The 13,807-nt window shown below is 44.1% G+C and overlaps 1 protein-coding gene across 4 annotated transcripts in view; it reads right to left on the bottom strand.

The window, feature by feature from the left end:
* Positions 1-13,807, bottom strand: part of RRBP1 (ribosome binding protein 1) — an 85,833-nt gene that overhangs the window by 45,881 nt on the left and 26,145 nt on the right. For all 4 annotated transcript variants that reach the window (XM_075596282.1, XM_075596283.1, XM_075596281.1 and 1 more), the window contains one exon: positions 11,285-11,982. In XM_075596282.1, coding sequence (XP_075452397.1) covers positions 11,285-11,960 — 676 coding nt within the window. In that variant the 5' untranslated portion in view covers positions 11,961-11,982. The remainder of the gene's footprint in view (positions 1-11,284; positions 11,983-13,807) is intronic.

The raw sequence follows: 13,807 nt of genomic DNA, 5'->3' as shown, positions 1-13,807 counted from the left end.
CAAGATGAAAATTACTCTTTGGTGTCTATTCATCCAAGTAACTGTGCATAATACAGCCCTAGATTAAAATGTTGCATGTTTTTCTTGGGTGGGGGCGGGAGGGACATATATGAAAGTTTCTTGGCTGCATAACTGGGGGAAAATAGTGCAGCAGGTTTAGCAAGAGAGAGAGATAATTCATTTCAATGGGAAAAAAATATGTCCTCAGAAATTTTGCAGGTTTTTCTGCTCCAAAGTTTTGTGATATTGAAACTGTAACTTTACAACCATATTGCTGGAAAACATTCAGTAATCTCCCCTGTCCAATAACTAATGAAATCGTTTGCTATGTCCCATCGATGAATGGGGAACACAGTAAACACCAGACAGCCAAACTTTGCACTGCCATAGAAAGTAAATGTTTGCCAACATTTGATACAGAAAACATTGTGTATGTAACTGGTCAACCTTCCAGAAACATAGCACCACGAGAGCAGCCACACGCCACTTTCCCTGCTGCTACTGCTCTTTCGTTGTTGCTTCTCTCCAGAAACAGGGAGACGTCTGCTCTAATCCTCATGAAAAGGCTGCTTTTCTATGTGGGGTATTGCAGTTACATTCATTGTTCCTGAATGCTGCAAAAACCAAAACAAAAAAACACCTCAGCAGAATTTTCATCCACTATTAATGACTGTGCTTCAGACTTTTCATCCAGACACTTCCCAAGTTAACAGCAGCAGTCATTTATCATGAACGGACAGTCCTGGCCTTGTGGTTAAAGCAGCAACCCCATCCATAACTCATTTAAAACTAGGTTTATTCTATGATGCAGCCTTGTTCCTTTTTTTCATTTCTTTTTAAAACATCTTTTGGGATGAATGAGTAATGGATACATTTCCCCTGTTTGGCTTCTGTGGTTTCTATTGCAATGTAGCCATTTAACCCGTCCCTGTAGCCCTGCTTTGGTCTGATTTCTCTGGAATGGAAAAGAAAACAAAGATATGGAAACAGTGCTTAAAATTAAAAAATTAAAAAGAGACCAACAGATTAAAAAAAAGTTGAGTAGCAAAAAGCAGCTTCAAAGAAGCAGACCTACCTACCTACTGTAGAACCTAAGTGAACTAATGGCAGCGGTATGTTCAATGGCGGTGATTTTAATCAGATAAATAAAAGTATCTATGATAATTTCTTATTTGCTGTTGATGGTTTCAAATGTTTTTCTTTGGACACCAGTCAAGTCACTTTAGTTATGTTTGAAGGAGGATGTTCCAAATGCGCATTTTGAACTTCCTCCTTCAAACAATACAAGTGGCTCTGAACGAACCCATTTGCGGTCCGGTGCGGCACCCATCAAGGAAATCTACATAGTTGGACTATTACGTATCCTTCCAGTTCACAGTTTTTTTGCGCTTGTCCCTTTCCCTTTTATTACTTTAGTAGTTTAGTTTATGTATATAGAAAATAGTGGGGCCATAAATACTCTATATCTCTATAGCTTTCAACCCAATTATGAAACATAAAACCTGAAAAGACATTCAGTTTTAAAGCAGCAATCCATGTTCTTTTTTTATTTTCAATTTTAAAATATTTTTACCCTGGTTTGAAGTAGGAAGTCACTGGAGGTGAACCGAATGAATTTCAGATCCGGGGAGCACCTGCTTCTGGAGATACTTAGCGCCGTAGTAGGTGACGGTAGCCACTGTGCTTGGCTACCAGGGATCATGTAATGGACGCTGTTTAAAGCGCTGGTGCGCTCCGGGCCAATAGTGTCACGGTAGTGCTGCCCGCAGACCAGACCCGTCCCAAGACTGAGGTGGAAAGTATAATACCACGCACCCGCAGCAGAGGGGCGTGTCCGGAGTGTGGTAGTAGTTGCCAGGCCAGGAGTCTTTAGTAAGGGGACCAAAGGTACTTGCCGTGTCCGGAGGTAGAAGAATCGTGGTGACTGCCATAGCCGGGGGTTGAGGGTGCCAGAGGTCCGGGAGGTAGAGGAGCTAGCCGAGATCGAAGGGCGGGGAGAGACTGCGTCGTGAGGAGTAAGCCGGGGTCCAGAGCCAGAGGAATAGAAAGCTAGGCCGGGTCAAACCTGAAGAATACGAAGAAAAAGAGCACACACGAACACTAGCCCAACTAGCACAAGCTATGCAGAGTAATGATTCCCAGGGAGAACAGGAGTAATATACGAGGGACCAATCAGGGAAGGAGGCAGAGCGGGGGGCTGCCGTGGAGCGCCTTGTGACTGGTGCAGGCTGTGATCCTTGCCTGTGATCAGCTGTGGAGTGTGAGAGCAGGGGCTGCAGCTGTACACGGGGGAGGGGGTGGCTAGAAGGCCGGAGGAGTGAATAAATTACTGCCGGAGGCGCGCGCTGTGTAAGATCCTCCTGCGTGTGCCCCGACAAGATGGCGGACGCAAGAACAGGCGTCGGGTGAGATCTCCGAGTCCCACGCCGAGGACACGTCAGCGGGGAGTGAGGGGCGGCAGCAACGAACTCCGAGGCAGGTAAGGAGGTGTTGCGTGAGCCCTGATTCCTGACAGTACCCCCCCCCCGCCCCCGAGGATTGGACTCTGGACAATCCTACCAAGGTTTTAACAGATACTTCTTGTGGAAGCATTTTAAGAGTGTAGGGGCGTGAATATGACCTCGAGGAAGCCAGGTGTGTTCCTCCGGACCGTCCCTTCCACTATAGGAGAAACTGGATCTTCCCCCTGGAGAGACGTGAGTCCACTATGGACTGTATTTCGTACTCCTCGTGTCCTTGAACAATCACAGGGTCGGGTCTACGAGTATAATCTGGAAAGAGAGTACTCTGTACAAAAGGCTTCAATAACAAGGTATGAAAAACGTTGGGTATCTTCATTGCTGGTGGACGTTGTAGACGGAAGGAGACAGGGTTAATTTGTTCCAGTATGGAAAAAGGTCCCAGAAATTTAGGTGCCAATTTTGGGGTAGGAGTTTTTAGACGAATATTTTTTGCTGAAAGCCAGACCTTATATCCTGGCTTATATTTGGGAGAAGCTTGGCGATGTCGATCAGCCTGGAGTTTGAACCTTCCTGCAGCCTCCTGGAGAGATGACTGAACCTTGTTCCAAGAGTCCTGAAGTAAAGAGATCCGTTCGTCGGCAGCTGGCACTCCTGAGGGAGTATTGGAGATGGGAAGACGAGAAGGATGGAATCCGTCATTTATAAAAAATGGGGATTCGCGGGTAGATTCGTTCTTCATGGAATTGATAGCAAACTCTGCCCAAGGCAGCAGTTCCAACCAGTTATCTTGGGTCACGGAGACAAAACAACGCAGATATTGCTCTAATGTCTGGTTGACTCTCTCCGTTTGTCCATTTGTTTGAGGATGATATCCTGAGGAAAAAGATAGTGAAATTCCGAGTATTTTGGAGAAAGCTCGCCAGAACCTGGATACGAACTGGGAGCCCCTGTCCAAAACTATAGAAGTGGGAATCCCATGAATCCGAAAAATCTCCTTGGAAAAAATGTCCGCGAGGATGGGTGAGGTGGGTAGGTCCCTGAGGGGAATAAAGTGTACCTGTTTAGAAAAGTGATCAATTACTACTAAGATGGTGTTCATCCCTTTAGATCTGGGTAATTCAACAATAAAGTCCATAGAGATATGGGACCAGGGGCATTCCGGATTGGGTAAACGCAACAGGGTTTTTGTAGAAGGGCTTTGCTCTGAGCGCAAGTAGGGCAGGCGCTGGTGAATTCCCGGATGGTACTAGCCATTTTAGGGATGTCCTGCAGAGCGGGCAGAATGACCCCCACTCTTAAGATTTTGGGACGAAATTCATGAGCAGCATACAACCTCCCTTCTGGAACCTCTAAACCACCCAGAATGTTTCTTTGAGCCCTAAGGATCTTGTCCAGAATGTTGAATGCGGCCGCAGAAATTATAAGCCCCTTTGGCAAAATAGTCTCGGGAACTTCTTCGGGTCTCTCCTCCGGGAAGAACTGTCTGGATAAAGCGTCCGCCTTTACATTCTTGGTGCCCGGGATGTATGATAGGGTGTAGTTAAATCTGGAGAAGAAGAATGACCAGCGAGCCTGGCGGGAGCCCAGGCGACGTGCAGTCTCAATATAAAGAAGGTTCTTATGGTCAGTAAGAATAGAAATTGGCTCTAGACCTCTCCAGAAGGTGTCTTCACTCCAGAAGAGCCATCTTAATAGCCAGCAGTTCTCTATTACCCACATCTTAGTTCTTCTCAGCAGAGGGGAAAAAAATTGAGAAAAAAATGCAGGGGTGCAACTGGTCTTGCGGGGAAGATCTTTGAGAGATCAAGGCTCCTGCACCGCAATCCGATGCATCAACCTCCAGGATAAAGGGCAGACTCGTGTCAGGATGTCGAAGAATAGGGGCGGAAACGAATGTACGTTTTAAAGTTTCGAAGGCTTAGGCTGCCTCAGGAGACCAAACTGAGGGGTCGACACCTTTTTTCGTGAGAGCGGTGATGGGTGCAATTATGGTAGAAAAAATCTGAATAAACCTTCGATAGAAATTCAAAAAGCCTAAAAAACGTTGAATAGCCTTGAGGGAATTGGGCTGTTGCCAGTTGAGAATGGCTTTGAGTTCCTCGGGGTCCATAGAGAAACCCTTGTCCGAGATGATGTATCCAAGAAAGGGCGTAAAGGACAGATGAAAGAGGCATTTTTCCATTTTGGCGTACAAGTGATTGTAACGGAGACGGGAAAGGACGAGCCTGGTGTGTCAAATGTGATCCTGGAGATTGCTGGAAAAGATGAGAATATCGTCTAGGTATACGATAATAAAAGAATTGAGTATGTCTCGAAAAATGTCATTTATGAAGTCCTGAAAGACTGCTGGGGCGTTACAGAGCCCGAAGGGCATCACCAAGTATTCGTAGTGACCGCTACGTCTATTGAAGGCGGTCTTCCATTCGTCACCCTCCCGAATACGAATAAGGTTGTACGCCCCCCGGAAGTCCAATTTCGTGAAGATCTTAGCCCTCTAGAGTCTATAAAACAGTTCGGATATGAGAGGGAGGTGGTACCGGTTCTTGACCGTGATCCGGTTGAGCCCCGATATTCGATGCACGGTCGGAGAGAGTTGGGGAGTTACCGGTGGGGGAGGATAAATGGTGTATGAAGCCCTTCTCAAGGTTTTCACGAATGTATTCGTCCATGGCCTTGGACTAGAAAGCGTGGCGCCAGGAATTAGGTCGATATCACAGTCATAGGACCTGTGAGGGGGCAAAACTTCAGCTCTAGTCTTGCAAAAGACGTCCAGGAAATCGGAGTAGACCTCTGGTAGGTCGATCTTGGGAGTTGACGGAACCGTAATCCCAGTGTGTTGCATGAGAGGAATGGTGCTAGAGATGAGTAACTACTTCGGTTTTGGTGCCCATTGTATAGGAGTGCGCGCCCTCCAGTCAATACGGGGATTGTGCTGCTAGAGCCAGGGTAGGCCAAGGGTTATAGCAAGCCGTGATATCAGGTTCAGCTTCCTATTGGCTCGCGGGAGCTTTAAAGCCCAGCCACAGCGGCTACCAGCACCTACTACGGAGGTAAGCATCTCCAGAAACAGGGGGTCAACTGAGCTTAAATTAATGGGGTTCAGCTCTGGAGACCCTCACTTTAATCGTGAGTAAAAAATAAAAAAAATGCAAACATTTTTCTTTTAAAAAAAGGTGCTTGGATTGATCCTTTAAAGTCTGGACTGGTGGATAAAAGGTTGACTAAATAGGTTTTTTTTGTTTGTTTAGCTGACAAGGCAAGAAAAAAATGTACCTTAGCATGGGGTGAAGCAGAACCTACCAAATGTAGCAGTGTGAACTGTTGCTAGGTAATTACTACATAGGAAATGTAACACTCCAGGTCTCCTTGCTTGGGCCCGCTTTGATAATAAAGAGTAAAATGTTTTTACAAACTGTCAAAACGCCATGTCTTGGTCTTGTTGCCAACACTTGAAATCCTACACGTTGCTCCCGTTACAGCAACCAAGAAATGGAGAATAAATGTATTCTCACATGGAACAATTTAAGTGAATTTTTTTCCTCTCCTTAGTATGACGCATTGATTGATTTTTTTTTTTTAAATACAGTAATGTTCTATACAAATATACCTTAGAAGTAGTTGTTTGTGTGAATTTAAAGTTCTCTACCCTGTTTATACTGTTTCTGCGCTTTGAGGAGAAGCTTAATGCTGCTATTTCATACTATTCAACGAATACTTCCCTTGTGTAAGGAATCCACACCTCGGTTTACTGCTTACCTTGCCTTACAGACCTGTGCAGTCCTGGAACACGCCCCTTTTGCTATTGGGTTGCTGACCTTTAAATACAACTTTCCCACAATACTTCTCTGCCGAGCATAATCCTTCTTGGATGTTCACTGTGTTTGCCACAGCCACCTGTCTTGGCCACCCTGTTGCTGTTTTCATGTTCATGTTCTTTGTTCCTAGTCCATGTTCCTAGTTCCTGGTTCCTGGGGCCTGATGCTCTCTCTCCAATGCAGAGGCTGTGTCCTGGTTCCTGTGCTGAAGCGGTGGACCTCCAGTGTAACTTCAGCTTCCTGTTTCCTGAGGCCTGCTGCCCTTCCCATAGCAGAGGCCTGTCTCTAGTTCCTGGGGCCTGCTGCTCTCTCTCCTATGCAGAGGCCGTATCCTGGTTCCTGTGCTGAAGTGGTAATCTCCAGCGTAACTTCAGCTTCCTGATGCCTGCTGCCCTTCCCATAGCAGAGGCCTGTCTCTGGTTCCTGGGGCCTGCTGCTCTCTCTCCATTGCAGATGCCGTGTCCTGGTTCCTGTGTGAAGCGGTGGATCTCCAGCGTAACTTCAGCTCCCTGTTTCCTGTGGCCTGCTGCCCTTCCCTTAGCAGAGGCCGGTCTACTAGTCCCGAGGTCTGTAGCTCTCTCTCCTTGCACAGGCTCGTTCTGGACTCCTACGCTGAAGCATTGGGTTACCAGTGCTGCCGGCGGTGTGCCCACTCCGGCCTGCCTATCCCTTCCGGAGATCGGTACCATGGGCCATGGTCGCCGCTCGCGCAGAACCCGCTCCCGCCCTGCAGCTACTACGCTGAAGTGGGACATTGTTGACTTCCTGTTACCGAAACTCGCTTTGATAACGTTTACCCTGATATCTCCTATCCTGACCCTGGCTCGTCCACTGACTACGCTGCTCTCTCCAGTCCCGACCCTGTTATGTACGACTACGAACTACGCATTCCGGATCAGTCTGCGCGGTCTAAGGTCGGTGATTATACAACCCCACCTCAGCCCCGCGGTCTGGTCCTGGTTTGTGGCGAGCACAACCATGACACCTTGATCCGTTCCAATTAAACTCATAGGGGCAAGTTTTTGCATGTTCACAAGAGAAATGTGTGGAAAAAAAGGTATGCTACTGTATATTGAAAATCACAATTTCTTAAACACTTTTTTTTAATGTGCTTTAGAAGCGTAAAGGACCTGAAGGTGGTACGAACATAGAGGAAGGAAGGGAAAGTGGGAGAGGTGGGACGACAACAGAGTTGCAGATCGTTCCGTTCTCCTGTGATCGAACAGCGAAGATTCGGCTTGGAGATTCAATAAATGACTGTCATTGCAACAAATGAGGACCCAAGATGCAAAGTTCTGTGGGGAAGATAATGCGACAACGCGTTCAGTAGATATAATTTCTCACTGCTAGAGAGGGCAGGGCTCAAAAAGGGGTGTGCCTGTTTTTTTTTTAATGCTACAATTATTTTCTCATAGTACAGAACGCATTTCTAAAAAATATTTTTTTTTTTTTGTAAAAACACACACACACGTAGGATATTGCTTGAACTGCAGCTTTAAGACCAATCAGTCTAAAGGCCTTTGTGATAAAGGTGGTACCAATGTCACGACCTCTCCGGGTTTGACCCGGAGACTCCGGGTTTTTGGCACTTAGCTCCAGGCTAAAGGCTTAGCCCCGTCAATCTCCGGATGGCGGCGTGGTGCGGCGGCATCTATGGGATTCTTCTGCAATTCCCCCTCCAACTGCAGTGAACATGGCTGCGCGGCATCAAATGATGTCACGTTGCGTCACGTTGCCATGGCAATGCAGCGTCATTTGACGCCGTGTTGCCATGTTCACTGCAGTTGGAGGGGGAATTGAAGCAGGATGCCGTGAGACGCTGCCGCACCATGCCGCCAAGTAAGGGATTTTTTTTCTCTGGGTTGGCCTTCAGAAGAAGGTGGAAACCCTGCCAGTGTCAGACCCAACAGGATTAGAACTCTCAATCCTGCCCCGAAGGGTTAAATTAGCAACTCCTCCCATGGTAAATGGGCTTACAGAATAGCAAAACATGCAAATTCGCTTCTAAAGTGTACTTTAGAAGCGATTTGTCTCAATTCTAAGCTTCTAGAATAGACCACACAGGCTTCTGGAGGGATGCAATTGTCATGGTTGACTTTTTAACTCGGGATACTCCTCCTCCAAAGCTGAAACAAGCAATTTTTAGCTCGGGAAGCTATGGTTCCTGAGCTACGTCATTTTAGTTGCCTGTGTTCTTGCTGTAAATTCAAAGATGGTCACCAGTATTCGTCAATAGGAAACCACAACGTAATTCCCACAATTATGCTGTTGGTTTCCTATTGGCCCACAAGATCTGCCAGCCATTTTGATTTCCCCAACGGGAGCTGAAACACCACCAGCAGCAAAAAATAAATAAAAAAGAGACTGTAAAAGTATCTAGAGATGGGCGTAGGTTTTTTTTTTAAAGTGAAACTTCTTGTTTCTGGCGCGTACAGGGTTTTCATGGGAAAAAATGCATTGCCTTGTAACGAAAAACCGTAACAAATGTGACGTCACGCTTCTAATGGGCGAGCAACCGTCGCGCATGCGTAGAAGACGAGCTTGCGCAGTACCGCCCTTGTCCACAAAGTACATTGGCGCTCTCCCTCTTCCAGCACGCATGCGCACAAACGGTCGGCGGGGGGCCTCTGCGCATGGCCGTGGGGGACCTCTGCGCATGGCCGCGGGGGACCTCTGCGCATGGCCGCGGGCGAAGAGAGGAGCCGGGAACACCGGGCAGGCAGGGAGCGAGAGAGACGCGTCCCCCAAGATCACGTGCTGACACACACACACAGTCACACAGTAACATTTACACAGTCATATTGTAACCTTACTGCACTCGTACCTGCATGAGGTTGGTTACAGTGCATTAGCATTTTCCTGTAATGGCAGGATTCCTGCTAACATACCTGTGCTAATACTGTATCTGTACTATGCCTAAAAAGCATAGGATAAAATTTCTTGGCTATCAAGAATGTTAATAGGCTGCAGTCTTTTGCAATGCATCTTTTGTTGTATGATATTCATCCCATTTACTGCAGAAGAGGCCCTAAACAAACAGCAGAAAGCAGCACTTCATTGTGGGCACAAAAGTATACAGTACAAAAACAAAAATGTACAAACTAAATATTAGTATATATTTTATTTGTTTCTAGTATTTGCTTCATTGCTCATTTAGAGTATTTTTAAAGCATATATAAAATATACGGTAGAGAAAACAGAACAGGTATCTCATCTGACTGCAATCTAAACCCTTGAGAATGTATTAAAACTCCACTTTTATTTATGTATTTTAAAAATCATTAAAACCAGAGGGAAGATAAGAAATAAAAATGGAAGAAACTCCTTGAATATCTCTGTGTTTTTTGCCCAACATTTTTATATTTTACTGGTATGGGGCAAACATATTCTGCAGAGCAATACAATGTGGTAGGGAAGGCAATGACATTGTCTAACAAAAAGATGGCATACAGTAAGTTAGGTTAACATATATATTTAAATAGTGATGCCTGAGAGATTAGTCAGTATGTCATATTCTTCATATCACTCTTAGGATTCAATTGACCAATAGTATTATTTAAACACGTAAGATTATTTTTTAATAATGGCAATTACTCATACTTAATCGCTCATAGGAAAGCAGTCCAGTATGGTCCCTGCCTTAATAATACCTTGTACTGTACTAATACTAGTCTCATATCGCTAAGGAGCTCTTAATATTTGTAATGTTGTGCATGGCCATGCGTAGTGCCAATCTGAGAGGCACAAATTTGTTATGTGCAAAAGAATAACAAGGAAGGGCGATTCTCTGCTGAGCAATTTCAGTCCTTTGTTTCCAAGTAAAAAGAATTGTACATGGTTTTTTACAAGATGCTGAAGGGTCATTTGTGGGCACAGGCACAATAAAGGCACTGAAGGCCAAGTCTTGCATTGTTGGGGTACAATATTCTTTCAAAACCTATATGGATAATGCACAGTGTTCTGTGCAATGTTAGAATGCCCACAATCTTCCCAGCAAAGAGGTTTACTCTATGTATAAAAAAAAATTAAAAATCGGAAATATGTATATTCACAGCACAGACCCAGCTTGTGTTTGAATGGGATAGAGGAAAAGTAGTACTTTGATTTTGTTTTCAGCTTGCATAATGCCTACTCCAAAATGCACATGGGCAAACATTGCACATATCTAAAAGGAAATGGAAGCAAGCATTTTGAACACAGCGTTTGTTTGAAATATTATCTAATAATGGAAAATAGTGATGCTCAGTGAAAATATAGGCAGGAAAATGTTCAGATGTTCTAAAATGGGAATTAACCACTGAGTCAGTTTCCCTGTACCAGGGGGCATAAGTCTCATGCAAACCTCCTTCACGCTATACAGTAAAATCCGCATTGTACCAATATCTGTTTTTATACTCTTCTGTAACTAATTTTAAGCACCACTTCGAACAAGCTGCTTAGTCAGCCATAATCTGATTAATTACATTTGGGTCACACAACAGTTTCATAAAACCTTGACAATCAACGTATTGGTTTTATCCACAGTGTTCTGTAATATGCTACATAGAAAAGAAACTAGGCAAAACAGTCAATACTCTAATCTTTTCATCTAGACTTGAGCCCGAATGCTTTTGGATGTTATAAAAGCAGTTTTCCATGCTTGGGATCCTCTTAAAAAAAAATATATATTTTGCGGCAATACCTTTTGAGGAGCATGACTACACAATTTCAGCAAGTGATCTTACGATCGTTATTTAGTGCAGAAATGGTTTTCTTGTACATACTAAACCTCAACCATACTAAATCATGTCCGGAATTTACAACGTTTCGATAAGTAGCATCGGAGCTCGCCCCGACATTAACGGCCATCGAATTTAACTGCCATGGATTTCCGATACTTTTCATGAAAGCTTAGGGAAGCCACGAGCATTGACTCACTACAGGATTTAGGGAACTGTAACGAAAGACATGTTTTTGGAAAAATAAAATTTGATTTTTGCTCTACCAAAACTGAAAGTGATTGCTTACTTGGATCGGCTTTTTTCTTCGGCACATTCTTTTTCCTCTGGGCTGTATCAAGCTTTGGATCACTCTGAATTGCCACAGCTTCAACTTTTTTAGGAGGCATGGAATTTGTGGTTGGGCTGGGTTGCGATTTAACCGGAAGAACCGCGATGACAGGCACTTCTTTTGCAGCTACCTCCAAAGCCAGGGCAGGCTTGGAAACCACAGCCGGTGTCACAGCCACCACTGGACTCTGAGATGGTTCGACCTTCACAACCTTCTTTTCCTGCTTTTTCTTTTTTTCTGTGGGGGATGGTGCAGGTTTTTCCTGAGCAGGGGCTACAACAGGGACTACAGGCACTTCGGGTATAGACATTTCCTCAGCTGCCACCTCAGGTTCAGATTCTGATTTTTTCTGGTCACTATTATCCTCAGTCGGTTCATGTTCAGGTAATTTACCATTGGGTTTGTCATCCTTCTTCTTGGATTTCCCCTTCTTCTCAATGGGTTTATCTTTCTTCTTCTTGTCAACTTTGGGCTGCTGGTTCTTCTCCAGCTGTTTACGTTGCTTGGCCATAGCTTCTTCATAAGAGGTCTCCTTCATGGAAAAGGTAGAAACCAGGAAGATCCCAATGGCTGATATAACCATAAAGCCACCAAATACCATAACACCCAAGGTCTGGGGATCATACAAATCCATCTTGATTTTTTCTTTGTTATTCCTGCAAAGAGAGAAAATAAAATATTTACAATCGTCACAAAACAGCCATATGGTAAGTCAGACAAACAAAGATTCATATGCTACACTAATACTCTAAGCATGTACACGAACAGGAGAATATGAAATAAGTCAGTTTTTCTCTCCCTGGACTCTTCACAAGAATTAGCCTGCGCATTTACATAGCTGGAGAAAAGAAAGGCCAAAAGTAGTAGGTTTTCATTGCATCAGGAAATCAAAGTCTTCACTTAACATTTTCTGTACCGGAACTCCAACAGCAGCACCAGACTGCCAACGGACACCCAGCAAGTTTGTATCACGTGATCGCTCCTGGATCAATAATGTGACATAGCTAGCCCCCGGATACAGGAAGTGGAGGGAGCTCCACATCCGTTTTGATCTTTCTGGCCGCTCCGCTGTGGTCAGCCCCATCACCCTGTAGAAAATGAACATCTGCTCATGACATACCATGTCAGGGCCCATGATGAACCAGGTATATTAAAAGTCAACTTAAAAAGATTAAAAGCAACAGTTGCGGCAGCTCATTTAAAAAAAAAAAAAAAGTCAATAATATATATTTATCTCAACATGGTTGGAACCAGGGGCGCCTCCCAAACCACTTAATTTTCAGCTCTGGGGACCCCGTGGTTGCCAAGATACTCAACAGTGAAGTTACCAGTGTCTAGATCCCTCCAGGGGAAACAAAACAGCCGTTCAAATCTCTCACGATCCAACAGGGAGACGCAATCAAATTCAATACAAATATTTTTTTAGTCCCGCATTGAAAACGTAAAAATCACCTAAACCTAAAAATTCACAGAGTCTGATTCAGGAGCAACCCTCCCTCCTCCCCTCAATTTTTATTTGAAAGACAAAAAAAAAAACAACTTTAGTCAATTTATTTGCAGATGTCAGTACAGTTATGTTGGGTAGACTGCCCAATAAAATGAAAGCAGAATTTTAAATTAAAGTCATCATTGGGTTGAACAGGTTGATGCAATTTAAAGTTTGTTTGTTTTACTCAACAGGAATAATAGGATTAAAAAAAACACACACACAACAACCAACAGACCTAGATTAATTTGTCCTCCTGATTAGAAGTCATATGGTAATCCAAAATATATTATTCCTATTTCACTGGATATCTCCAAGTGGGCTGTCCAGGGTTACACTGTGGAATTATTTGGGGTTTCCTGCGAGTCCTGCAGTTCAAGAAACATTGACTTTTGATGCCTCACTGCTTGCAATGCAAGGAATAACGGGAATGCTGAGCATCGTTAGACTTCTCTATTTATTGACCTTATAGTAATAATGCTACCCATGGCCATTTTTGTTCCATAATGCTTCTGGGACAGAGGTCAACAATCCTTACATAGGCAGTCCTTTCAAGTAACAAAGTACGCCAATAGCAGTGAAGTGTTTAGGGCGATACATCTGGGTGATTAATGTATTTTTTCCAAAATCTGATACCTGTAACTATTCTTACATTATTTTTTTAAGTTAGTTTCTAAACATGTTGAGCTGAGAATTTAGAGGGGGTTGATTTCCTCTGGCTACTCCCTTTTGCCTGATGTCACTGTGTTGAACAAGAGTTTGCAGAGGCAAAAATGTCCCTCTTTCCCCTTCCTTATTTGTATTGGCTCTCTGATAACAGGACATTGACTGTCGGTCATCCTTCCTTTCAGAGACAGAGACAAAGAAATCATGCTTAATTTCCCCAACAAACACAAAGCAGCTATATCTGCTATAAAAAGACAATTCGATTTTGAAACTCATTACAAAATGTTGTTTTCTAGTCACGTACTGGATACTGCATCTTTATTATGGGG

This window comes from Ascaphus truei, chromosome 4 (assembly GCF_040206685.1).
Source record: "Ascaphus truei isolate aAscTru1 chromosome 4, aAscTru1.hap1, whole genome shotgun sequence".
Lineage (NCBI taxonomy): Eukaryota > Metazoa > Chordata > Amphibia > Anura > Ascaphidae > Ascaphus > Ascaphus truei.
Note: the sequence above shows the minus strand (reverse complement) of the source record. Positions and strands in the feature narration are given on the sequence as shown.